Source organism: Melanerpes formicivorus, unplaced genomic scaffold (genome assembly GCF_026170545.1).
Source record: "Melanerpes formicivorus ecotype bairdi unplaced genomic scaffold, bMelFor1.0.p_v2 SCAF_46, whole genome shotgun sequence".
Classification (NCBI taxonomy): domain Eukaryota; kingdom Metazoa; phylum Chordata; class Aves; order Piciformes; family Picidae; genus Melanerpes; species Melanerpes formicivorus.
The window spans coordinates 68,075-91,192 of NW_027142398.1; the positions used below are offsets into that span (position 1 = coordinate 68,075).

Here is a 23,118-nt window from a genome sequence, read left to right on the forward strand (position 1 = left end):
CAGGGCGTTTGCTGAGCATTGTTTGGCTTTGCTCAGCAGGAGGAGCTGCATTTGCTGAGGCCTCAGGTCACCAGCTCTGAACTCTCACCTGGATCTGCCACAGCCAGCAGAAGCCAGGAGAGACGGAGGGAGCAAGAGTGAACCAGCCAAGGGAACAGCCTGCAGACAGTGAAGGGATCCAACAAGGACTCAGGAGGAGTCGGAGGACCTCAGGCTGGAAAAGACTTTTAAGATCAAGGCCAAGCTCTTCATCATGTGCAGATTCTTCAAGTCCAACCTCTTCAAGTCCAACCTCTTCATCATGTCCAAACTCTTCATCAAGATTAAGCTCTTCATCAAGTCCAACCTCTTCATCATGTCCAAACTCTTCATCAAGACTAAGCTCTTCATCATGTCCAACCTCTTCAACATGTCCAAACTCTTCAAGTCCAACCTCATCATGTCCAACCTCTTCATCAAGTCCAACTTCTTCATCATGTCCAACCTCTTCATCATGTCCAAACTCTTCATCAAGTCCAACTTCTTCATCATGTCCAACCTCTTCATCATGTCCAAACTCTTCATCATGTCCAACCTCTTCATCATGTCCAAACTCTTCAAGTCCAAGCTCTTCATCAAGTCCAACCTCTTCATCATGTCCAACCTCTTCATCATGTCCAACCTCTTCAAGTCCAACCTCTTCATCATGTCCAACCTCTTCATCATGTCCAACCTCTTCAAGTCCAACTTCTTCATCAAGTCCAACCTCTTCATCATGTCCAAACTCTTCATCAAGACTAAGCTCTTCATCATGTCCAACCTCTTCATCATGTCCAACCTCTTCAAGTCCAACTTCTTCATCATGTCCAACCTCTTCATCATGTCCAACCTCTTCAAGTCCAACCTCTTCATCATGTCCAAACTCTTCATGTCCAACCTCTACATCAAGTCCAACCTCTACATCATGTCCAACCTCTACATCATGTCCAACCTCTACATCATGTCCAACCTCTACATCATGTCCAACCTCTTCATCATGTCCAACCCCTTCAAGTCCAAGCTCTTCATCATGTCCAACCTCTTCATCATGTCCAACCTCTTTATCAAGTCCAACCTCTTCAACATGTCCAACCTCTTCAAGTCCAAGCTCTTCATCATGTCCAACCTCTACATCATGTCCAACCTCTTCAACATGTCCAACCTCTTCATCATGTCCAACCTCTTCATCAAGTCCAACCTCTTCATGTCCAACCTCTTCATCAAGTCCAACCTCTTCATCATGTCCAACCTCTTCAGCAGTTGATCTGCAGCAGTTAGTTCAGTTATTGATTCTTGAGATTTGGTGCCCAAGGCTTTGCTTTGGGAATCTGAAGGATCAAAGCAAGGAGCAAGGAACCCTGGACACCTGGCCAGGTGTGATGCTGCAACAGGAACAGGCAGATGCCCCAGGGGATCTTTTCAAACTGATCAACAGCTAAAGGGCAAGGGGCACATGGGTGGCCAGCAGGGCCAGGGAGGTTCTCCTCTCCCTCTGCTCTGCCCAGCTGAGACCTTATCTGGAGCCCTGGGTCCAGTTTTGGGTTCCCCAGTTCAAGAGAGACAGGGAACTGCTGGAGAGAGTCCAGGGGAGGCTTATGAGGATGATGAACAGACTAAAACATCTGGTGAGGAAAGACCTGGGGCTGTTGAGCCTGGAGCAGAGCAGCCCCACAGGGTTCCTGCTCAATGCTCAGCAAGAGCTAAAGGAGCTGTGGGGGGCAAGAGGCTGGGGCCAGACTCTGCTGAGTGGTGCCCAGGGACAGGCCAAGGGGCACAAACTGGCACCCAGGAGGTTCCATCTGAGGAGGAGGAGAAAGTTGTTTGGGGTGAGGCTGCTGGAAGCCTGGAGCAGGCTGCCCAGAGAGGTTGTGGAGTCTGCTGGGGGGGAGAGCTTCCAACCCCCCCTGGGCACTGTGCCCCTGGGCAAGCTGCTGGGGGAGCCCTGCTGGGGCAGGGGTTGGAGTGGCTGAGCTCTGCTGGGGGAGCCCTGCTGGAACAGGGGGGTTGGATTGGGTGATCTCCAAAGGTCCCTTCCAAGCCCAACCATGCTGGGGCTTGGGGATTCCTGACCTTGTGTCACCCATGCAGCTACCAAACACCACCTTGTGCTCAGCCACCAGCTCACCCTGGCACACTGATTTGGAGGATGCTGAGCTTGGGGACAAGATCTGGATACCCACAGGAGCTGGCTTGAAATGAGCCAAGGCTTGGATTTCAGACCTTCAACCAGCAAGAAGTGGGATTCTCAACCTCACACTCTCACAGGATTTTACTTCCTTGATGAAAAAGCAACCAGAAAGCCTCAGGGGAGATTTTGGGCTTCAAACCACACACACATTGCTTCTCCCAGCTCCTGAACAGTGCCAGGGCTTGCAGGTGCTCCTGCTTTGGACTCACAGCAAACAGCCAAGGGTCTGCTGGTGAGTGTGGTTTATAAGGCCAGGCTGGAGGTGGCTGTGAGCAACCTGCTGTGGTGTGAGGTGTCCCTGCCCATGGCAGGGGGGTTGGAGCTGGCTGAGCCTTGAGCTCCCTTCCAACCCTGACAGTTCTATGATTCTAGGATTCACAGAGTGATTAAGGTTGGAGAAGACCTCTAAGGTCATCAAGTCCAACCTCCAAATCTCCTGATGCCTCAACCTCCAAACCTCGTGATGCCCCAACCTCCAAACCTCCTGATGCCTCAACCTCCAAACCTCCTTCCTGGCTCTGTTTCTTGTCCCATTTGGTCAGCTCATCACACATGGAGGGACAGGAGTTAAAGTGAGGCCCAGCCCAGGACATCCATGCAGCCTGCAGCTCCAGGCAGGTATTCCAGCAGGCTCCCAACCCTTAACCACAGCAGCAACCCCAGAGGAGACAATGAGGTCTCAAGCTGTGCCAGGGAAGGTTTAGGCTGGAGGTGAGGAAGAAATTGTTCAGAGAAAGAGAGATTGGCCCTGGGGATGTGCTGCCCAGGGAGGTGGTGGAGTCCCCATCCCTGGAGGTGTTTAGGAAGAGCCTGGATGAGGCCCTTGGTGCCATGGTTGAGTTGATCAGATGGTGCTGGGGGAGAGGTTGGACACTGTCACTTCTGAGGTCTTTTCCAACCTGGTTAACTCTGCATCTCTATTTATAGGTCACAGCAGATCTGCACTCAAAGCCCATTCTCAAGCCAGGGAAAAGGCTCAGATTCAGCTTGTTCACACTGAGGCTCAGAGCTCTCTGCAGAAGCTCTTCAGGGGATGCTCACTGTGGGGCTCTGATGCTCTCTGCTCAGCACAGCTCACTGCAGGAACAGAGAAGGCTTTGCCAGCAGGTGGGAACCTCAAAGACAAGCATCAAAACTGCCAGAGCAAGACCATCTCATTGCATCCCTGGCACAGAAGAGAAGCAAGCAGAAGCCCAGCCCACACCTTCACCTGCCCTTTGGGGGCTGGGGGGGCAGGTTCTGGGTGTGTTTTGCTCCTGAAGCCCCCAGACATGTCACAGCTTTGGCTCAGGGGAGGATCTGAAATCCAGGAGCAGCTCTGTGACCTTCTGCCTGTCCAGGAGATGAAAGAGCAGCTTCCCAGCAGGGCACAAGCCAGGCTGTGATGCACTGCAAGGGCCTCCTTCAGAGCCTGCCTACAGTGGAACCTCCAGGGAGTCCTCTTTCAAATCATCATGCTCCTCATTCTCCAGCTGCTCCAGCTTGCTGGATTTCTCATGGATGATCTCCCCAGGGGTCTTCAAAAACCTGCAAGACATCATTTTAATGCCTTTGAGAGCATGTCTAAACCCAACCCAGCCCCAAAGCAGGCTGTAAATGCTGGAGCCCTTGCCCTCATCAGCTGAGCTCTGCAGCTCACCTGCCTTTGGCTGAGGATCCCAACCCTTGCTTTGCACCCAGGGAGACAAAGCTCAGCACTCTCCAGCCTAGAGCTGGAGTTTTAAGTCCAAGCTAGTCTCAGGGAAGCAGCCAGCACTGAAAAGAGGAGGCCTCTGACTTACTTCCACCCCTTCCTCTGTCTCAGTGTGGGCTTCAGACCTGATGCCACTGGGGCACAGGAAGGATGTGTCCAGCTTGGGTGGGCTCAGAGCTATTTCCTCCAGCACCAGTTAGACCCCAGCAGGACAGCAGATGGATGTTTAGCCCAGGAGCAGGCTGCTGGCCTGCAGCCCTGGAAAGTGCCTCTGATGAGACCTGAAGCTCAGCTCCCAGCACGAACAGGACAGAGCCTGGGCAAAACCCCACCAGGGTGCTGCCTTTGGAGAGGAGGATGCTGGATGAAGGAGCTGCCAACATCTGGAGCCCACCACCTTCCTGCAGCCCATCTGTGCTGTCCCACACAGCTCCCTGCTCTGCTTCCTCTCACCTGAAGAGGAGCTTCTGCCCTGGCTCCTTCTTGATGATGTTGAGCTTGTAGTAGTGCCTGAGTGCCCGTGACATCTTCTCATAGGTCATGTTCATCCGGTTCTGGAAGGAGAAAACCATTGGAGGGCTCAGCAAAAACAAAACCCAGCTCCTGATTTGGGTCTGCCTGCAGCAGGACCACCTGGGAGGTGGTTCTTGGGTGTTGCAGGTCTTCATCCTAGACTTGTTTCTGGCTCCACAGCCATCACAGTTTGCTCTCCCTCTTTGATCAGCAGCAGGGTGGCATCTGGAGAGGGGCAGGTTGAGCTTGGGTATCAGGAAGAAGTTCTTCACTGTGAGGGTGGTGGAACAGTGGAACAGGGTTGCCCAGGGAGGTGGTTGAGGCTCCTTCCCTGGAGATACTGAAGGTCAACCTTGATGTGGCTCTGAGCAACCTGATCCAGTTGGGGATGTCCCTGCTGACTGCAGGGCTTTGGACTGGGTGACCTTTACAGGTCCCTTCCAGCCTGGACTACTCTGTGATCTGTGCCCACCTCTGTCTCACTCCTGTGCTCAGCACTGCTGAGGCCACACCTGGAGTCAGGTTCTGGTTGCATCACAGCTGAGCTCCTCTGGGTGATCTGCACCCTGCTCCTGCTGCTCTGTCACACTCTGCTTGCAGCAGGCTCTCAGCAGTCCAGGCCTAGCTTAGAGAATCCTTAAGGAGTCCAGAGAAGGGCAACAGAGCTGGGGAGGGGTCTGGAGCACAGCCCTGGGAGCACAGGCTGAGGGAGCTGGGGTTGCTTAGCCTGCAGAAGAGGAGGCTCAGGGGAGACCTTCTTGCTCTCTGCAACTCCCTGAAGGGAGATTGGAGCCAGGTGGGGGTTGGGCTCTTCTCCCAGGCAAGCAACACCAGAACAAGAGGACACAGTCTCAAGCTGTGCCAGGGGAGGGTTAGGCTGGATGTTAGGAAGAAGTTCTTCCCAGGCAGAGAGCTTGGCCCTGGGGATGTGCTGCCCAGGGAGGTGGTGGAGTCCCCATCCCTGGAGGTGTTCAGGAAGAGCCTGGCTGAGGCCCTTGGTGCCATGGTTTGGTTGATCAGAGGGTGCTGGGGGAGAGGTTGGACTTGGTGATCTCAAAGATCTTTTCCAACCTGCTTAATTCTAAGTCTACCCTCCCCAATCCCTGCACCATGAGTGGTGGGGAACAGCTCCTGAAGGCCACACAGAGAAGCCCAGGGGGGGACAAAGTTGTCCTCAGCTGCATTTACCTTGTGGTTTCCCCAGAGCTGGGCAAGTCCGTTGGGGTTAACGACCCGAAAGACCTTGGCTTCCTTGTCCTCCCACTTGATGTAGGGCTCATAGCGGCTGTCAGAGAGCAGCTGGTAGACATAATCCCACAGCAACCTGCAGTCTGAGTGGTGGAGGAGCAGAAATGAGTCACACAGCTCCCACTGGGCCACCAGTGAGGGTTCCTCAGCACCTGGATTGACCACGTTGGCAGTAAAACATCTGGGGGTGGCACTCGGGGACGTGGGTTCGTGGTGGTCTGAGGCTGATGCTTGGACTTGGTGATCTTGGGGGCACTGCCTAACCAAAAGGGTTCTGATTCTAGAGAACACAGCCCAGAGCACAGCACTTTCAATGCTGGAGCTCAGAACTCCAACAGGACCTCCAGGTTTTCAGGTGGGGAAACTGAGGCAGGGAAGCAGCAGCCTGGTGCACGGAAGCTGCATGGAAGGCAGGCAGGTGGACAGAGAGGACAAGGCACAACCTCCCTTCCCCAAGGAGCCAGGATAGAAATCCATAGTTACCTGCAATTTTCCCATCTACTGGGGCTGGCAGGGTTGTGGGGATGGAGCAGGTGGCATCTGTCCTGCAGCTGCTCTCCAGGCTGTGATGGGAGTGGTTGAGGGGCCCTGCATGGCCAGGGCAGGAGAAAGCAGCAGCCTGGACAGCCTCAGCACTGCAGCCTCTCCCTACAAGACAAAACCCACCAAACAGCCCCTGTGGTGCTTTATGGCAGGTGCCAGGAGATCTTCCAAAGCCCTGGAAGAGCTAGAGAGGGCCAGGCCAGGCTGGTTCTCAGCTGGGTACCAGTCCAGTCAAAGGAGACAGGGATGAGGAAAGTCTGGGACTTTCCTAAGGCAGGAGCAGTAGGAGGTCCAAGGAAGTTAGAGGAGATGCCAAATAGGGTGAGGGTGAGGCACAGAAAAGCAGGAGCAAGAAAGCACTCCAGAGCACAAGTGCTGCTTTGGAAGCTACTGTGAGAACTTCAGATCTTCACCATCCTACCCCTGAGCCAGCAGAAGACCTCAGGAAAGCACTCCCAGATCCTCCTCATGCCAGGCCAGCCACTGATACCAACCTGTGCCCACCATAACTCCTACCTAAGCCCCCCAAGGGCACTAATAAGCCCAATGGCCCTGGCCAGCCTGCAGTGGGACCTCTCCTCACTCCACCCATTGGTCCAGAAGCTCTATTTTAGCTCACCCCTGGCTCCTCTGTCCTTTCCTAGCTATGCTGCAGCAGGAGCAGCTCCCAGTCAGGGCTGTGCCTCTGTCAGGCTATTTACTGATCCTCCTTGACCCAGAGCTCTCTCTACAGACATCCTACTCTAGCCATAGCTTTGCCTGGTCACCATGGACCCAACTGGAGCTGCCTAGGCCTCATTCTGACCAGACCTCCTTCACCACTTCAAGCTTCCTTGATGGCCTGGACGTTGGTGTAGTTTGTCTCTGCCTTACTCAGGTAGTGTGGAATGGGTTCAGCTGGCTGAGGGCCAGACTCCAGCAAGCTGAGGGCAAGCTCAGCTTGATGGGCAGCTGCCATCCCCCACCATACCTTCATCTGAGGTCCTAGCTTCCCTGAAGGGTGAGTTCAGCAGAGGGCTGCACACCAGGGCTCTTCTTTGAGTCTTGATGTACTGAAGCACTTCATACAGCACATCACCTGCAGAGGAGGAAAGCCTGCTCAGAGGACTGGATGAGGCCAGGCTGGATGAGGCTCTGGCCAGGCTGATCTAGTGTGGGGTGTCCCTGCCCATGGCAGGGGGGGTGGAACTAGATGATCCATGTGGTCCCTTCCAACCCTGAATGCTACTATGATACTATGACTTCATGCTGCAGTCTCTCCTGGTTGATGCTGCTCCGATTTCTGTGCTGCTCCCCACCCCGCACCGCTTGCAGTCCAGGAAGGGAAGAGGATTTTCCTTGTCCCCAGCACCCAGCTGGCCAGAGATGAAAGCTGCCCTGCTGGGAAGGCAGCCAGCCCCTTTTCAGCAGCCCTGCCCTTGCTCTAACCTGAGCTGGGCGCTCGGTATCGGAAGTCCTCCTTGGTGAGCATGCAGAGGGCTCTGCCGTTCATCTGGAAGCGGCTCCGCTCCGCCTGCCGCAGGGAATATTCCTGCTCCGCCCACCGCAGCCAGTGCTCCACATCCTCCTTGCTCCACAGCGAGGGCTGGATTCCTGAAACCGGCAGCAGCCTCTGAGACAGCTCAGCCCGGGAGCCCGGAACGCTGCCTTCAGCACCAGACCTTCCCCCCTGGATGAAGCACTCGCAGCTCCAAAACCCTCGGAAGGGAGAAAACGAACCCCGAGGGGCTGATCCCTGGGGAGCCAGGGAATGGTCCCTGGCTGGGACACTACAGCTGCCCCCCACCGTGTCCCACCCTGCGGGGAAGAGCTTTCTGAAGCAGCCTTGACTTGCTCAGCATCTCTGAGGGCTTGCACAAGCCCTACAAGGAGAGGCTGAGGGAGCTGGGGTTGTTTAGCCTGCAGAAGAGGAGGCTCAGGGGAGACCTCATTGCTCTCCACAACTCCCTGAAGGGAGGCTGGAGCCAGGAAGGGGTTGGTCACTTCTCTCTAGCAACCAGCACCAGAACAAGAGGACACAGTCTCAAGCTGTGCCAGGGGAGGTTTAGGCTGGAGGTGAGGAGAAAGTTCTTCACTGAGAGAGTTGTTAGCCATTGGGATGTGCTGCCCAGGGAGGTGGTGGAGTCCCCATCCCTGGAGGTGTTCAAGAGGGGATTGGATGTGGCACTTGGTGCCATGGTCTAGTCATGAGGTCTGTGGTGACAGGTTGGACTTGATCTTTGAGGTCTCTTCCAACCTTGGTGATTCTGTGATACTGTGATCTACTCACTCAGCCTGCCTGGTAGCCTGAAGATCTGCCTCTCGCTGATGGGTGCATGGCTGGCCTGGGACGGGGCTGGTGATGAAGCTGTGGCAAGGGGGCTGGAAGAGCTGATGGCCACTTTGCCCTGGGGAAAAAGAGACGACCACCCATCAGTGGGGGGACCACCCATCAGTGGGGGGACCACCCATCAGCGAGGACGACGTTCCCCAGCCCTGCTCCTGCCTCAGCTTTGGAGATGCCTCCCCTGCAACACTGCCCAGAGAGTTTCCAACTGGTTTCTGTGCCTGGAGCTCTTCCATACTGGCTCTAAGGTCCTTCACCAGCCCCCAGGATGAATCTCTGCTTGCCCAGGACAGTAGATCCCACTCATTCTCCAGTTCTTTAGCAGAGATACCTGCCCTCATGCAGGCTTCAGATGAGGGATAGTAGCCATCCCCACTGCCCCATGGATTCAGGGAAGCAGAACCTGGAACCAAACCTGGCAGAACCTGCAGTGCCTGTGCTGGCTCCCACTCCCTGCAGGATCTTCAGAGGCTCACTGGATGCCCAGGGGTTCAGATCAGCTCTTCAGAGTCGTCAAAATGCAGATTTTTGTCTTAAAAACCACTGTACAAAGAGATCTCTCTGACTTCTTCCCCAGAAGATCTGGGGAGATGCCTCAAGAATTGCTCCTCCCTTTGGTTGCTCAGCAAGGAGCCCCTCAGGCCTTCACCCATGGTCAGTGCTGGGAGGAGAGGCAGCCCCCAGTGGCTCTGCTGAGCTTGGGGAGGGGGTGGGGGAGTCAGCATGGCCCCAGCTCTGCCTCTGGGCTCTCATCTGGAGCACAGGAGCCAGAAGCAAGCTCAGATGCTGCCTTCAGCCCCATCTGCATCTTGACACACTATCAGCAGCCAAGCAGATGATGCTTCCCCTCAGCTCTTAAGCTGAATTCTAGCAATTTCTCAGCTCCATTCTCTGGGAAATTAACCATTTTCCCTACAAGTTCTTGTTTTGAAGCAGCTGCCAACTCTGGGTGCTCCAACAGGCCCTCAGGCAGCTTCTCAGAGCTGGCTGGAGCAGCCAGAGCTCCTCAACTGCAGGCTGGGGGAGAGAAGCTGAAAATGAGGGGGGAAGAAGATCACAGCTGGTGGGGTTGGACCCATCTTAAGTCCTCCTGGTGGCCCCCCCCAAAACCAGGAGGGGAGCTGAACATCAAGGGAGAAGATCAGAGATGATGGTTGGGCAAACCTTCAGTGCTCTTGGTGTCTCCAAGCCCAGGAGAGGAGCTGAAAATCGACCTGGGGAGATCACAGATGGAGGTTGGACACATCTTCAATGTTCCTGGTGTCCCCAAAAGCAGGAAAACCAAGGGGGAGGCAAAACACAGATGGTGGGTTGGGCACAGCTTATGCACTCCTGGTGTCTCCAAGACCAGGAGAGGAGCTGAAAATTGAGGGTGAAGACAATGACAGATGGTGGCTGAACACATCTTAAAATGTTCCTGGTGACCCCAAAACCAGGAGAAGAGCTGAAAGCTGAGTGGGGAGGCAACCACAGATGGTGGCTGGACTCATCTTCAGTGTTCCTGGTGACCCCAAAACCAAGAGAAGAGCTGAAAGCTGAGGGGGGAGGCAACCACAGATGGTGGCTGGACTCATCTTCAGTGTTCCTGGTGACCCCAAAATCAGAAGAGCTGAAAGCTGAGGGGGGAGGCAACCACAGATGGTGGCTGGACTCATCTTCAGTGTTCCTGGTGACCCCAAAACCAGGAGAAGAGCTGAAAGCTGAGGGGGGAGGCAACCACAGATGGTGGCTGGACTCATCTTCAGTGTTCCTGGTGACCCCAAAACCAGGAGAAGAGCTAAAAGCTGAGGGGGGAGGCAACCACAGATGGTGCCTGGACACATCTTCAGTGTTCCTGGTGACCCCAAAACCAGGAGAAGAGCTAAAAGCTGAGGGGGGAGGCAATCACAGAAGGTGGCTGGACTCATCTTCAGTGTTCCTGGTGACCCCAAAAAACAGGAGAAGAGCTGAAAGCTGAGAGGGGAGACAACCACAGAAGGTGGCTGGACACATCTTCAATGTTCCGGGTGACCCCAAACCAGCAGGGTGAGAGCAAACTGCTTCATCCCTGCCAGGGAAAACAATTCCCTGTGACCTGGGGAAGCTACAGGGCAATATAATAAAAGCAAAGGAAATCAGGGGTGGGGTTTGTCCAGACCTCCTCTAAAAATCCATTTTTGTTGCTTTGGGGCTTTTATTCCCCATTGGGGTGCCTCTCACTATGGAATTTCCAGTAAAATCAGACCAAAGATTGGACATTTTTCGTGCTCCTGAAGATTTCTGGGGCAGAAGAGGCTCATTCTCAATTTTTTTTGCTGTTCATGTTCTTGGGGTTGTTTTGTTCTCGCTGCTCAGCTGCTCCCATGAACCTTGCTGAGCTGCATTCCCTTGCCCCAAGAGGAAACATCACAGAACCACACAGAATCCCAGCATGACAGGGGTTGGAAGGGACCTCTGGAGATCATCCAGTCCAACCTCCCCCTGCCGAGGCAGGGGCACCTAAAGAAGGTCACACAGGAACACATCCAGATGGGTTTGGAAGGACTTCAGAGATGGAGACTCCAACACCTCTCTGGGCAGCCTGCTCCAGGGCTCTGTCACCCTTCAATTAAAGAAGCTCCTCCTCACTTTCAGGTGGAACTTCTGATGTTCAAGTTTGTGCCCTTTACCCCTTGTCCTCTCACTGGGCACCACTGAACCAAGCCTGGCCCCATCCTCCTGACCCCCACCCTTGAAGCATTGATCAGCATTGATCAGATCCCCCCTCAGGCTGCTCTTCTCCAGACTAAACAGCCCCAATTCTCTGTCTTTCCTCATCAGAGATGTTCATGGTCCTCGGAGGAGTTCGAGCAAAAGAAGGGGATGAGAACGACCCCCCAGATGTGTGAGAGCAGCTTCGGGTCAGCCCCACACATGGAGCTCTCCCCGGGCTGTCCCTGGCTCCGTGAGGTCGTTTGGAGCTGGATGAGCGATCACAGCCCCCCCGGGGCCTCAGCTTCCAGCCCCTACTTGAGGCGGAAACAGGTCGGGGGGGACGGGACAGGGCTGGGGGTGGGCGAGAGGCTCTTACCTGCATCCCCAGTGTCGGTGAGTGGCCGTTCCCACAGCGGTACTCAGCGCTGCCCCCACCCCGCTGCCCCCCGGTGCGGGCAGGTCCCGTCCCTGCGACCGCTGCGGCTTCGGCGCTATCCTTCCGGGAAACGAAATCGAAACGATCCGGAGTCCCGAGGGGCAGGAGAGCAGCGAGGGGGCAGCGTCGGGGCTCGTGTGTTCCCCCCCTCCCTCTCCCGTCTCCAGGTGCTCCCGGGGCCGGGGCCCCTCGTCACCTCCGGCGCGGGGAATCCGCCTGCGCCCGGCGGGTGTGGCTACCAGCACCGGGACAGCACCGGGGGAACCCCTGCTCTCGGGAGGTTTCGTCCCCTGGGTGGGACGCGCTGCTGGAGGATGGATCCCGGGACACACCGGGAGGCAGCAGCTCGAATTTTAGCGTTGGGTGGTGGTTTTATTAGCTCCACCGAGCACTGCAGGGACAAGCGGGCCGGGACAAGCGGGCCGGGGCTATGGGAACAAGGGGCACGGACAGAAAGTCCCAGAGACGCGGGGGGGGGGGGGGCGGGGGGGAAGCGAAGCAGAGCAGCGCAGCACCCACGGGCGCCACACGCGCGCAACGCAAGGCCCCGCCCCCGGCACGTCCCACCCCACTTCTCGCTCCCTCTGTTCCTATTGGCCAGCCCGCTCTGAGAGCGGAGCCAATGGAAGGGCGGCGCGGGTGGGGCGGGGCCGAGCGGCGGGACCCCGCCCCCGGCCGCCTGAGGGAGCGGCCCCGGCCGGGACGCGGTGAGTGAGGCCTGAGGGCGGGGAGGGGGCGGCCGGGGGGCGCTGTGCTCCCGCTCCCCGGAGTCTGGAGGGGGCTGTGGGGCCTGCCCGGCACTCTGCGGGGCTGAGGGGCAGGCTATGAGGGCCCTCTCCGGAGCTCTCCGGGCGTTGGTAGGGCTTTAGAGGCCTTCCCGGCCTGCTCTGCTCATGGCGGGTGGCTGCTGGGTCGGGGGTCGCGTTGTGCGCCGCGGGTCCGGAGGAAGCGGGCAGTAGGGGTTCGGTGGGAGCCTTCCGTGTCCGTGGGGTCAGGGGAATGCCTGTGGGGCCGAGGGAGCCTTCGTGGGCCCCAGCGGACTCCCCTGCCCCGCGTGGGCTGTGCTGGGCCAGGCCTGGGCCTGGGGGAGGTCTGCCTGGGGCCTCCCCTGGAGCTGGGCTTGCCTCTGCCTGGGAGAGAGGAGGCCTTTGGGGCCTCTCCTGTGCTCTGTGCTGGACAGGGGGCTGGGGCTGCTGTTCCTTGAGTTCCTGCCTGCATCCCTGCACCTTTGATCCCTTCTGGCTTTGCCTTGTGCTGCCTGGGAGGCTTCAGGGCCTGGATTGTGCCCAGAGCCCTTGGACCAAGCTGCTGCTTGTGACCACCGCCCCCAGAGCAGGAAACTTGGGCTGCTGGTTGGCCACACTGACCTCCTACACATCCAAGGGCAGGAGATTGAACTCATCCAAGTGCCAGGAGCTGCACTTTGGTCACAGCAACCTCAGGCAGTGCTGCAGGCTGGGGGCAGAGTGGCTGAGAGCAGCCAGGCAGAGAGGGACCTGGGGGTGCTGGTCGATGGTAGGCTGAACATGAGGCAGCAGTGTGCCCAGGGGGCAAGAAGGCCAATGGCATCCTGGCCTGCAGCAGGAAGAGTGTGGCCAGCAGGAGCAGGGAGCTCATCCTGCCCTGTGCTCAGCACTGCTGAGGCCACACCTGGAGTCCTGTGGCCAGCTCTGGGCTCCTCAGGTCAGGAAAGAGGTTGAGCTGCTGGAAGGTGTCCAGAGAAGGGCAAGAAAGCTGGGGAGGGGTCTGGGGCACAGCCCTGGGAGGAGAGGCTGAGGGAGCTGGGGTTGCTTAGCCTGCAGAAGAGGAGGCTCAGGGGAGACCTTCTTGCTCTCTGCAACTCCCTGCAGGGAGGTTGGAGCCAGGTGGGGGTTGGGCTCTTCTGCCAGGCAAGCAGCACCAGAACAAGAGGACACAGTCTCAAGCTGTGCCAGGGGAGGTTCAGGCTGGAGGTGAGGAAGAAATTCTTCCCAGAGAGAGTTGTTGGCCCTTGGGATGTGCTGCCCAGGGAGGTGGTGGAGTCCCCATCCCTGGAGGTGTTTAGGAAGAGCCTGGATGAGGCCTTTGGTGCCATGGTTTAGTTGATCAGAGGATGCTGGGTGATAGGTTGGACTTGATGATCTCCAAGGTCTTTTCCAACCTGGTCTGGTCTATTCTATTCTATTCTCTGGGGTCTCAGGGTTGTTATTCTTAAGGTTGGGCAGGTTGGTGGTAGATTGGACTTGATGATCTTTGAGGTCTTTTCCAGCCCTATTGATTCTAAAATCCTATGGTTTTTCAGGCTTCAGTCTCCCTTCCTTTTCTTCCCTTCTTTCTGCCCCTGCTGTGGTTTGAAGGGGAGTTTCTAAAGGGTTTTCCCTTGACCAGGTGCCATGGGTGAGCCCTTGGCCTGCTTCTGCTCTGGAGCAACCCTTTGTGTCATGACTTTCCCTGTCTTTGATCCTGCTCTCTCTCCCCTGCCTCCTCAGTGAGTTTAGGCTCCTTGGGAAAGTGGCTAAAATCCTTGGATATCAATGTGGGGGGCTGAGAATACAGCTCTGCAAAGAGGATATCTTGGGTTCTTCCCCTCTTGGATTCTCCCCCTCTGCTCAGCTCTGGGGGGACCCCACCTGGAGTACTGCCTCCAGTTCTGGAGCCCCTATGGCAAGAGGGATCTGGAGGTGCTGGAAGGTGTCCAGAGCAGGGCCAGGAGGAGGAGCAGAGGGCTGGAGCTGCTCTGCTGTGAGGACAGACTGAAGGAGTTGGGGCTGTTCAGCCTGGAGAAGAGAAGGCTCCGAGCTGACCTCCTTGTGGCCTTCCAGTATCTGCAGGGGGCTCCAGGAAGGCTGGGGAGGGACTGCTCAGGATCTCAGGCAGTGCTAGGACTAGGGGGGTTGGAATGAAGCTGGAGGTGGGGAGATTCAGGCTGGAGGGGAGGAGGAAATTCTTCCCCATGAGAATGGTGAAGCCCTGGAATGGGTTGTGCAGGGAGGTGGTTGGGGCCCTGTCCCTGGAGGTGTTTAAGGCCAGGCTGGCTGAGGCTGTGGCCAGGCTGATCTAGTGTGGGGTGTCCCTGCCCATGGCAGGGGGGTTGGGGCTGGCTGATCCTTGTGGTCCCTTCCAACCCTGACTGATACTATGATACTGTGATACTATTATTCACCAGGCTGGATTTGGCAGTGCTTTATTGCAGTGCAGCAGCTTCATGCAGGGAAGCAGCCACCCTCTCCTGACTGAAGGAGTCTGATGCTGTTTGCAGCCTCTGTGTGCTGATGTCACTGATCAAATGCCCTCCTGCAAAGCAGTCTGTCCAGCTGTAGCTTACACTGACATACCTGCCTGTGCTCTCTCTGACAGCACCCACATCAGTGTCTCCTGTGGTCAGTTCTTATGCTTTGAACCATCAGAATTGAGAGGCCCCACCCCCACCCCTTCCTTTAGCTGCTTTGATCATCCTTTTGAAAGACTGAGAGCCCTGGGGATGTTTAATCTGGAGGAGAGGAGGCTGAGAAGGGATCTGCTCAATGTCTATTAATAGCTGAGGGGCAGGGAGCAAGGTGAAGGTGCCAGGCTCTTGGCCCAGTGACAGGAACAACAGCTAAAGGGCAAGGGGCACATGGGTGGCCAGCAGGGCCAGGGAGGTTCTCCTCCCCCTCTGCTCTGCCCTGCTGAGACCTTATCTGGAGCCCTGGGTCCAGTTTTGGGTTCCCCAGTTCAAGAGAGACAGGGGACTGCTGGAGAGAGTCCAGGGGAGGCTTATGAGGATGATGAAGGCACTGAAACATCTGTCTGGTGAGGAAAGACCTGGGGCTGTTGAGCCTGGAGCAGAGCAGCCCCAGAGGGGAGCTGAGTAATGCTCAGCAAGAGCTAAAGAGTGAGAGGCAAGAAGCTGGGGCCAGACTCTGCTGAGTGGTGCCCAGGGACAGGCCAAAGGACACAAAGTGGAACCCAGGATGATCCACCTGAACAGGAGGCAAAACATCTCTGGTGTGAAGCTGCTGGGGGCCTGGAGCAGGCTCCCCAGAGAGGTTGTGGAGTCTCCTTCTCTGGAGAGCTTTCAAGCCCCACCTGGACACCTTCCTGTGTGAGCTGCCCTGGGTGATGCTGCTTTGGCAGGGGGGTTGGACTCAACCTCTGGATCTCCCTTCCAACCCCTACCATGCTGTGCCTCAGTCCTTGAGGTGCCTTCACACCTTGGCACACTGAGTCTCCCCTTCTCAGAACCCAGGAGCCTTCCTGGCCTTTGAGTTTTCTCTTCAGGCTGTTGTGGTGTTTTCCAAGTGTGGTGATTCAGTCTGCCTTTACTGGTGATGAGTAGTAAGAGTCACCTTTGGGGTTTGAGGTGAAGCTTTCAGTCTGGGGCATGCTGGGATGTGTTTGTCACCCAACCTCGCCTTGAACTTACTCCCATGTGGCTCAGACAGGCAGCCAAGTGTTCAGCTCCCAGGGGAGCAGTGTGGTTAAAGGGAGCAGGGTTATAGCATGGTCTGAAAGCAATGCTGTTAAGTCCACTGGAAATCCTTAAGTAGCAGATTCAGGTGGAAGAGGAAGATGAGTGGTTAATGCCTCACCTGAAAGAAGGTTGGAGGGAGGTGGGGTTGGTGCCTCCTCCCTTGTAATCAGCGACAGGATGAGGGGAAAGAGCCTCAAGCTGCCCCAGGGGAGGCTGAAGTTGGACATCAAAGGAAACTTTTCCACTGAAAGGGTTCTCAGGCGCTGGCCCTGGCTGCCCAGGGAGGGTAGTGGAATCCCCATGCCCAGAGGTGTTTAAAAGCTGCTGCTGAGGTTCATCACCAGCCTCAGCACAGCCAGAGAATGGTTGGGCCTGGATGATCTGAAAGGTCATTTCACAGAGTCATAGAATCAATCAGGCTGGAAAAGACCTCAAAGATCATCAAGTCCAAGCTGCCATTTCCAGCCCAAACAGCTCCTCAGTTCTCTAGGGTTCCATGAGTCCCCCTTTGTAAAGGATTAGCTGTGAGGCTTCAGTGCTCTCTAGGGTTCCATGAGTCCCCCTTTGCCATAGATTTGCTGTGAGCCTTCAGTGTTCTCTAGGGTTCCATGAGTCCCCTTGGCAATGGATTTGCTGTGAGCCTTCAGTGTTCTCTAGGGTTCCATGAGTCCCCTTGGCAATGGATTTGCTGTGAGCCTTCAGTGTTCTCTAGGGTTCCATGAGTCCCTCTTTGCCATGGATTTGCTGTGAGCCTTCAGTGTTCTCTATAGGGGTTCCATGCGTCCCCCTTTGCCATGGATTTGCTGTGAGCCTTCAGTGTTCTCTATAGGGGTTCCATGAGTCCCCCTTGGCAATGGATTAGCTGTGAGCCTTCAGTGCTCTCTATAGGGGTTCCAGGAGTCCCCCTTGGCAATGGATTTGCTGTGATCCTTCAGTGCTGGGCAGCAGCTACCAACACCTCTGTCCCCTGCTGCCATTGCAGCACTAATTGCCTCCCAAAGGTGCAGCCCTGATCTGAAAGTCCCTGCAGGATGGCAGCCTCACTCTGCAGCCAAATAACTGGAGAGGAGGCTTGCAGAGCTCTCAGGGATGGCCATACCCTTGCAGCCTCTCTTAGTTACAGGCTCTTAGGCTGGCAGAAGCTCTTCCTCCTCCTGGTGGTCCTTAGATGCAAAATAAGCCTCCCTAAAACTTCAGCTGGGGCACAGAGGCCCTGGGACTGCTGCTCTGTGCTCCCTGTGGAGAATGAGGCCTTTCTTTACAGGACAAGTGCTGAATTGGTGCCTGCTGATAGAGGCCACTTCAGCTGCCAAAGGGTCTCCTGCTTTCTAAATGAATTGCTTAAGAGAAAGTAAATTCAGCCAGAGGATCACTTCCTTGCTGGCTAATTTCCCCCATCTGCAGACAGGCAGCATGGTAAATACTTTCTCTGGGGGGAAATGCAATGGGCTGAGGAGCCCCCACCGTTTTTACTTCCCCTTTGCTTATAAGCAGAGCTAATGCTGAGTTCAGAAGTGACTGGTTTGGTACAGTGAACATCTGCTGTAGAAGCAGAGTGATGGCAGGGTCTGGTGTGGGGAGGGGATTTGGCCAGGTTGCTAGGGAAAGCCTCTCTCATCTCAGGTTTCTGAGTCCAACATGCCCTTGGCTAGAACTCCTGCACCACTTTTTGCCAAGGTGAGGACAGTTTTGAGTCCCTGGCTCTGCACTGCCATGTGCCTGACCTGCAGTGGTGCCAGGCATGGGGCAGCTCCCAGCTCTCTGGCCAGCCTGGCACAGGCTCTCCCCACCCTCAAAGTCAAACACTTCTCCCTTCTCTCCACTCTGATTCTGCCTCTTTTAGTTCCAAACCATCCCCTCCTTGTCCTGTCCAACAGGCCCTGCTCAGAACTGTGTTCCCTTGAAGCACTGCAGGCCACAAATCACTGGGGGCTGATTCCTGCTGCAGAGCCTGGCATCCTGGCTCTGCTCCCTCATGATCCACTGAGAGGCTGGAGAAGCTCAGAGCTGAGAGGGGAGGCCTGGATGTGTCTGGTGGCTGATTGCTGCTGCAGAACCTGGCATCCTGGCTTTGCTCCCTCATGATCCACTGAGAGGCTGGAGCAGCTCAGAGCTGAGAGGGGAGGCCTGGATGTGTCTGGGGGCTGATTGCTGCTGCAGAACCTGGCATCCTGGCTTTGCTCCCTCATGATCCACTGAGAGGCTGGAGCAGCTCAGAGCTGAGAGGGGAGGCCTGGATGTGTCTGGGGGCTGATTGCTGCTGCAGAGCCTGGCATCCTGGCTTTGCTCCCTCATGGTCCACTGAGAGGCTGGAGCAGCTCAGAGCTGAGAGGGGAGGCCTGGATGTGTCTGGGGGCTGATTGCTGCTGCAGAGCCTGGCATCCTGGCTCTGCTCCCTCATGATCCCCTGAGAGGCTGGAGCAGCTCAGGGCTGAGAGGGGAGGCCTGGATGTGTGTGTGCAGGGTGGGAGGAGAGGCTGAGGAGCAGCTGTTACAGCTGATGTTCATCCACTGGTTGCTCCTGGGTGTAAAATGCTCAGTTTCTGCCTCAAGTTTGCTCCTGAAGTGCAGCAATACCTTTGTGAGCTGTCAACTGGAACAGGCTGGACATAGAATCAGAGAATTGTTAGGCTTGGAAGGGAGCTCAAGGCTCAGCCAGCTCCAACCCCCTGCCATGGGCAGGGACACCTCACACCACAGCAGGTTGCTCACAGCCACCTCCAGCCTGGCTGCAAACACCTCCAGGCAGGAGGCTTCCACCACCTCCCTGGGCAGCCTGGGCCAGGCTCTCACCACCCTCCTGGCCAACAACTTCTTCCTCACAGCCAATCTCCACCTCCCCACTTCTAGTTCTGCTCCATCCCCCCCAGCCCTATCCCTCCCTCACACCCTCCAAAGTCCCTCCCCAGCTTTCCTGCAGCCCCCTGCAGCTCCTGGAAGGCCACAAGGAGGTCTCCTGGGAGCCTTCTCCTCTCCATCCTGCACAGCCTCTCTCAGGCTGCCCTCACAGGAGAGGTGCTCTTTGAGGTAGGTTGAAGACAGTGGCCATCACTCACCTGCCCAGGGTCCAGTGGGGGGAGAACTGGGCAGCAATTTACTGAGAGATTAGAAATCTGCCTGGGAGTCACTGCTGGAACAGCTAAAAGAAGCCTCAACCCCAAAAAAGGGGTCAAGGAAATGGAGCAGGGAAATGAGGGCACAGCTGTGGGAGTGTGTCAGGTCTGCCTTGGCAATTTGTGGGCAGGTAATATGGCTTCAGATCCATTAGTCACAGGTGCAGAGGCAGGAGCCTGTGTTACAAGAAGTGGGGAACTGAATGGGGCAGCCAGGCAGCTCTCATGAACCCCTGCTACGTGCCTGCCCTGGCTGTGGGCAGCCAGCAGCTTGGCCTGTTGAATCAGAGTTTTCAGAAGGAAGCAGAGCTGGGCAGGCAGCACAGCTGGACCTTGTGCCTGCTGCTGGGGATGAGTGAGTGATGATTGCTGCTGGCAGGCAGTGCTGCTTGGAAGGGCTGGGCTGGGCCATGTGGCTTGGGAAGCCGAGGTGCAGGGAGAAGAGTGTGGCCAGCAGGGCAAGAGAGGTGCTTCACCCCTTCTGCTCTGCCCTGCTCAGGCCACAGCTGCAGCCCTGGGTCCAGTTCTGGGGTCCCCAGTTCGAGAGGGACAGGGAACTGCTGGAGAGAGTCCAGGGGAGGCTATGAGGATGATGAAGGGATTGGAACCTCTCTGTGAGGAGGAAAGGGTGAGAGCCCTGGAGCTGAGAGGAAATCTTAGTGATTTAACCAATATCTGAAGGGTGGTGTCAGGAATAGGATAGGATGGAATAGAATGGAATAGAATAGAATAGACCAGGTTGGAAGAGACCTTTGAGACCATCAAGTCCAGCACCATCTGATCAACTCAACCACGGTACCAAGGGCCTCATCCAGGCTCTTCCTACACACCTCCAGGGGTGGGGACTCCACCACCCCCCTGGGCAGCACATCCCCAGGGCCAATCTCTCCTTCTGTGAAGAACTTCTTCCTCACCTCCAGCCTGAACCTCCCCTGGCACAGCTTGAGACTGTGTCCTCTTGTTCTGGTGCTGCTTGCCTGGGAGAAGAGACCAACCCCTTCCCAGCCACAACCACCCCTCTGCCCCCAGCCTGTAGCTCTGCCTGGGGTTGCTGTGGCCAAAGTGCAGCCCCTGGCACTTGTTGAATGCCATCCTGTTGGCCTCTGCCCATATGCCCAGGTCCCTCTGCAGAGCCTCTCTGCCCTCCAGCAGATCAACTCCTGCCCCCAGCTTGGTGCCAGCTGCACATTTGCTGATGATGGACTCAGTGCCCTCCTCCAGATCATCAGTGAAGATGTTAAAGAGCACAGGGCCCAGCACTGCTCCCTGGGGCACAGCACTGGTGCCTGGCTGCCAGCTGGCTGTGGCACCATTCACCACCACTCTCTGGGCTCAGCCTCCAGCCAGTTCCTCACCCAGCTCAGAGAGCTGCTGTCCCAGCCAGGGGCTGACAGCTTGGCCAGCAGTTTGCTGTGGGGGATGGTGGCAAAGGCCTTGCTGAGGTCCAGGCAGACCACATCCACAGCCTGCCCCACAGCCAGCAGGCAGTCCCCTGATCATAGAAGGAGATCAGGTTGGAGAGGCAGGATCTGCCCTTCCTAAATCCATGCTGGCTGGACCTGAGCCCTTGGCCAGCCTTCAGGTGCAGTTATTGCCCCCAGGATGATCTGCTCCATCACTTTCCCTGGCACTGAGCTCAGGCTGCCAGGCCTGGAGTTTCCAGGTTCCTCCATCCTGCCCTTCTTGTGGATGGGGACCACCTTGGCCAGTTCCCAGTCACCTGGGACCTCACCTGTGAGCCAGGACTGGAGGAAAATGATGGAGAGCAGCTTGGCAGCTCATCTTCCAGCTCCCTCAGCACCCTAGGATGGATCCCATCCAGTCCCATGGACTTGTGAGTGTCCAAGTGGCTCAGCAGGTCCCCAACTAATTCCTCATGGATTACCAGGGCATTACACTGGGTGCTGGTTCCAGGGGCTCCCAGGTCCTGCAGGGTTAACAGCAGCTGCTGGAGGCTTCAGAACTGGAACAAACCAGGGAGGGAAACAGAAGGAGGAGGCCTTAACCCCCGGGGAAGCTGGCTAATTTCTGCTTCCTCTGGGGGAGTGGATTAGCAGTGCTGGCATTGCATAAGCTCCAGCCACAGAAAAGCTTCTGTCTGTCAGGAATGTTATCTGCAGCAGCAGTTGGGAGGCATGAATGAGTTCCCCAAGCCATTGACACAAACCTTCTGGCAGGCACTTGCAGACCTCCTTGGCTTAATGCTCTTGGAGACAGCTGCCCCCCTGGGGAGGTGTTGGTGCCTGATAGGGGCTGAGAGGATGGAAGTTCAGCATCACAAAAGCCTTCTATACTGCTTGGGAGGTTGGAAGAGACTTTACTGCATGTGTGGGGAAGGAGCCTTTGGAGATATCCACAGCTTGCCTTAGTTCTTGTAACCTGGTGCAAGAGGCCAGTTCATGGTCCTGAGGGGCAGCAAAGAGCCTGCTGGTGGTGCTGAGGGGCTGCAAAGAGCCTGCTGGTGGTGCTGAGGGGCAGCAAAGAGCCTGCTGGTGGTGCTGAGGGGCTGCAAAGAGCCTGCTGGTGGTGCTGAGGGGCAGCAGAGAGCCTGCTGGTGGTGCTGAGGGGCTGCAAAGAGCCTGCTGGTGTTGCTGAGGGGCAGCAAAGAGCCTGCTGGTGGTGCTGAGGGGCTGCAAAGAGCCTGCTGGTGGTGCTGAGGGGCAGCAAAGAGCCTGCTGGTGGTGCTGAGGGGCAGCAAAGAGCCTGCTGGTGGTGCTGAGGGGCAGCAAAGAGCCTGCTGGTGGTGCTGAGGGGCAGCAAAGAGCCTGCTGGTGGTGCTGAGGGGCAGCAAAGAGCCTGCTGGTGGTGCTGAGGGGCAGCAAAGAGCCTGCTGGTGGTGCTGAGGGACAGGAAGGAGCCTGCTGGTGGTGCTGAGGGGCTGCAAAGAGCCTGCTGGTGGTGCTGAGGGGCAGGAAGGAGCCTGCTGGTGGTGCTGAGGGGCTGCAAAGAGCCTGCTGGTGGTGCTGAGGGGCAGCAAAGAGCCTGCTGGTGGTGCTGAGGGGCTGCAAAGAGCCTGCTGGTGGTGCTGAGGGGCAGGAAGGAGCCTGCTGGTGGTGCTGAGGGGCTGCAAAGAGCCTGCTGGTGGTGCTGAGGGGCAGGAAGGAGCCTGCTGGTGGTGCTGAGGGGCTGCAAAGAGCCTGCTGGTGGTGCTGAGGGGCAGGAAGGAGCCTGCTGGTGGTGCTGAGGGGCAGGAAAGAGCCTGCTGGTGGTGCTGAGGGGCTGCAAAGAGCCTGCTGGTGGTGCTGAGGGGCTGCAAAGAGCCTGCTGGTGGTGCTGAGGGGCTGCAAAGAGCCTGCTGGTGGTGCTGAGGGACTGCAAAGAGCCTGCTGGTGGTGCTGAGGGACTGCAAAGAGCCTGCTGGTGGTGCTGAGGGGCAGCAAAGAGCCTGCTGGTGGTGCTGAGGGGCAGCAAAGAGCCTGCTGGTGGTGCTGAGGGGCAGGAAGGAGCCTGCTGGTGGTGCTGAGGGGCAGGAAGGAACTACAGATGCTCTACACTGCAGGAAGCAGCAATTTGCTCAGCTCCTGGACCTTTTGCCCAGCTCCAGGGTTTCTCCAGGTCCCACTGTGGGGCTGTGTGAATTAGATGAGGTTTGAGTCCTTGGGGGGCTGAAGTGCTTTGAGCCTTTACCTTTCCTGCTGCTGATCTCTGGGTTAGGCTGTGCTGCACAGCAGCCTGCAAGCTCCCTGAGTGTGCCCCAAAGCTGCCTTGGATGCTGCTCCACTGGACCAGGCACATTGCTTGGTGCATCAGCAGCAAGTGGGAGAGGAGCTTCCTGCCTCTCACCTCCCTGAAGGCTTCCCCCCAGCATCTCAGCTCTTACACCAGGGCCCAAGCATGTGTCTGCCCCATGCCCTGCAGCACCCTCTCTGCCTGTGGTCAGGCTGTGCTCAGCTGTGCTCTCCTGGCTGCTGTTGACTGGTAGGAAAAGGTTGTTG

At 56.8% G+C, this 23,118-nt stretch overlaps 3 protein-coding genes across 3 annotated transcripts in view; 2 read left to right on the plus strand and 1 right to left on the minus strand.

Annotated features, from left to right (window-relative positions):
* Window positions 1–253: 253 nt before the first annotated feature.
* On the plus strand, window positions 254–1,282 carry LOC137451745 (DNA-directed RNA polymerase subunit beta''-like). Its single transcript, XM_068159450.1, has one exon. It carries the CDS (start codon window positions 254–256, stop codon window positions 1,280–1,282), a length of 1,029 nt encoding a protein of 342 aa, XP_068015551.1.
* Window positions 1,283–2,305: 1,023 nt separating this feature from the next.
* Window positions 2,306–11,695, minus strand: ETV7 (ETS variant transcription factor 7). Its single transcript, XM_068159426.1, has 8 exons — window positions 11,579–11,695; window positions 8,473–8,590; window positions 7,632–7,796; window positions 7,174–7,281; window positions 6,144–6,308; window positions 5,601–5,743; window positions 4,353–4,453; window positions 2,306–3,733 (listed from the first exon to the last, which is right to left on the minus strand). Exons 1-8 carry the CDS (start codon window positions 11,582–11,584, stop codon window positions 3,622–3,624), a joined length of 918 nt encoding a protein of 305 aa, XP_068015527.1. The 5' UTR covers window positions 11,585–11,695; the 3' UTR covers window positions 2,306–3,621.
* A 602-nt stretch (window positions 11,696–12,297) lies between these two features.
* The window catches only part of KCTD20 (potassium channel tetramerization domain containing 20), a 48,442-nt gene continuing 37,621 nt past the window's right edge, over window positions 12,298–23,118 (plus strand). The window contains exon 1 of the mRNA XM_068159463.1: window positions 12,298–12,345. The gene's annotated coding sequence lies outside the window, so the exon portion shown is untranslated. The remainder of the gene's footprint in view (window positions 12,346–23,118) is intronic.

What these genes read in the sequence shown, in the direction of transcription:
- LOC137451745 (XM_068159450.1), top strand. Translation starts at nt 254, where the DNA reads ATGTGCAGATTCTTCAAGTCCAACCTCTTCAAGTCCAACCTCTTCATC.
- ETV7 (XM_068159426.1), bottom strand. An exon ending in ATACCGAGCGCCCAGCTCAG is followed by an intron (nt 7,282 to 7,631) that starts GTTAGAGCAAGG and finishes CCTCCTCTGCAG; the next exon opens with GTGATGTGCTGTATGAAGTG. An exon ending in AGCTCTGGGGAAACCACAAG is followed by an intron (nt 4,454 to 5,600) that starts GTAAATGCAGCT and finishes TTCTCCTTCCAG; the next exon opens with AACCGGATGAACATGACCTA.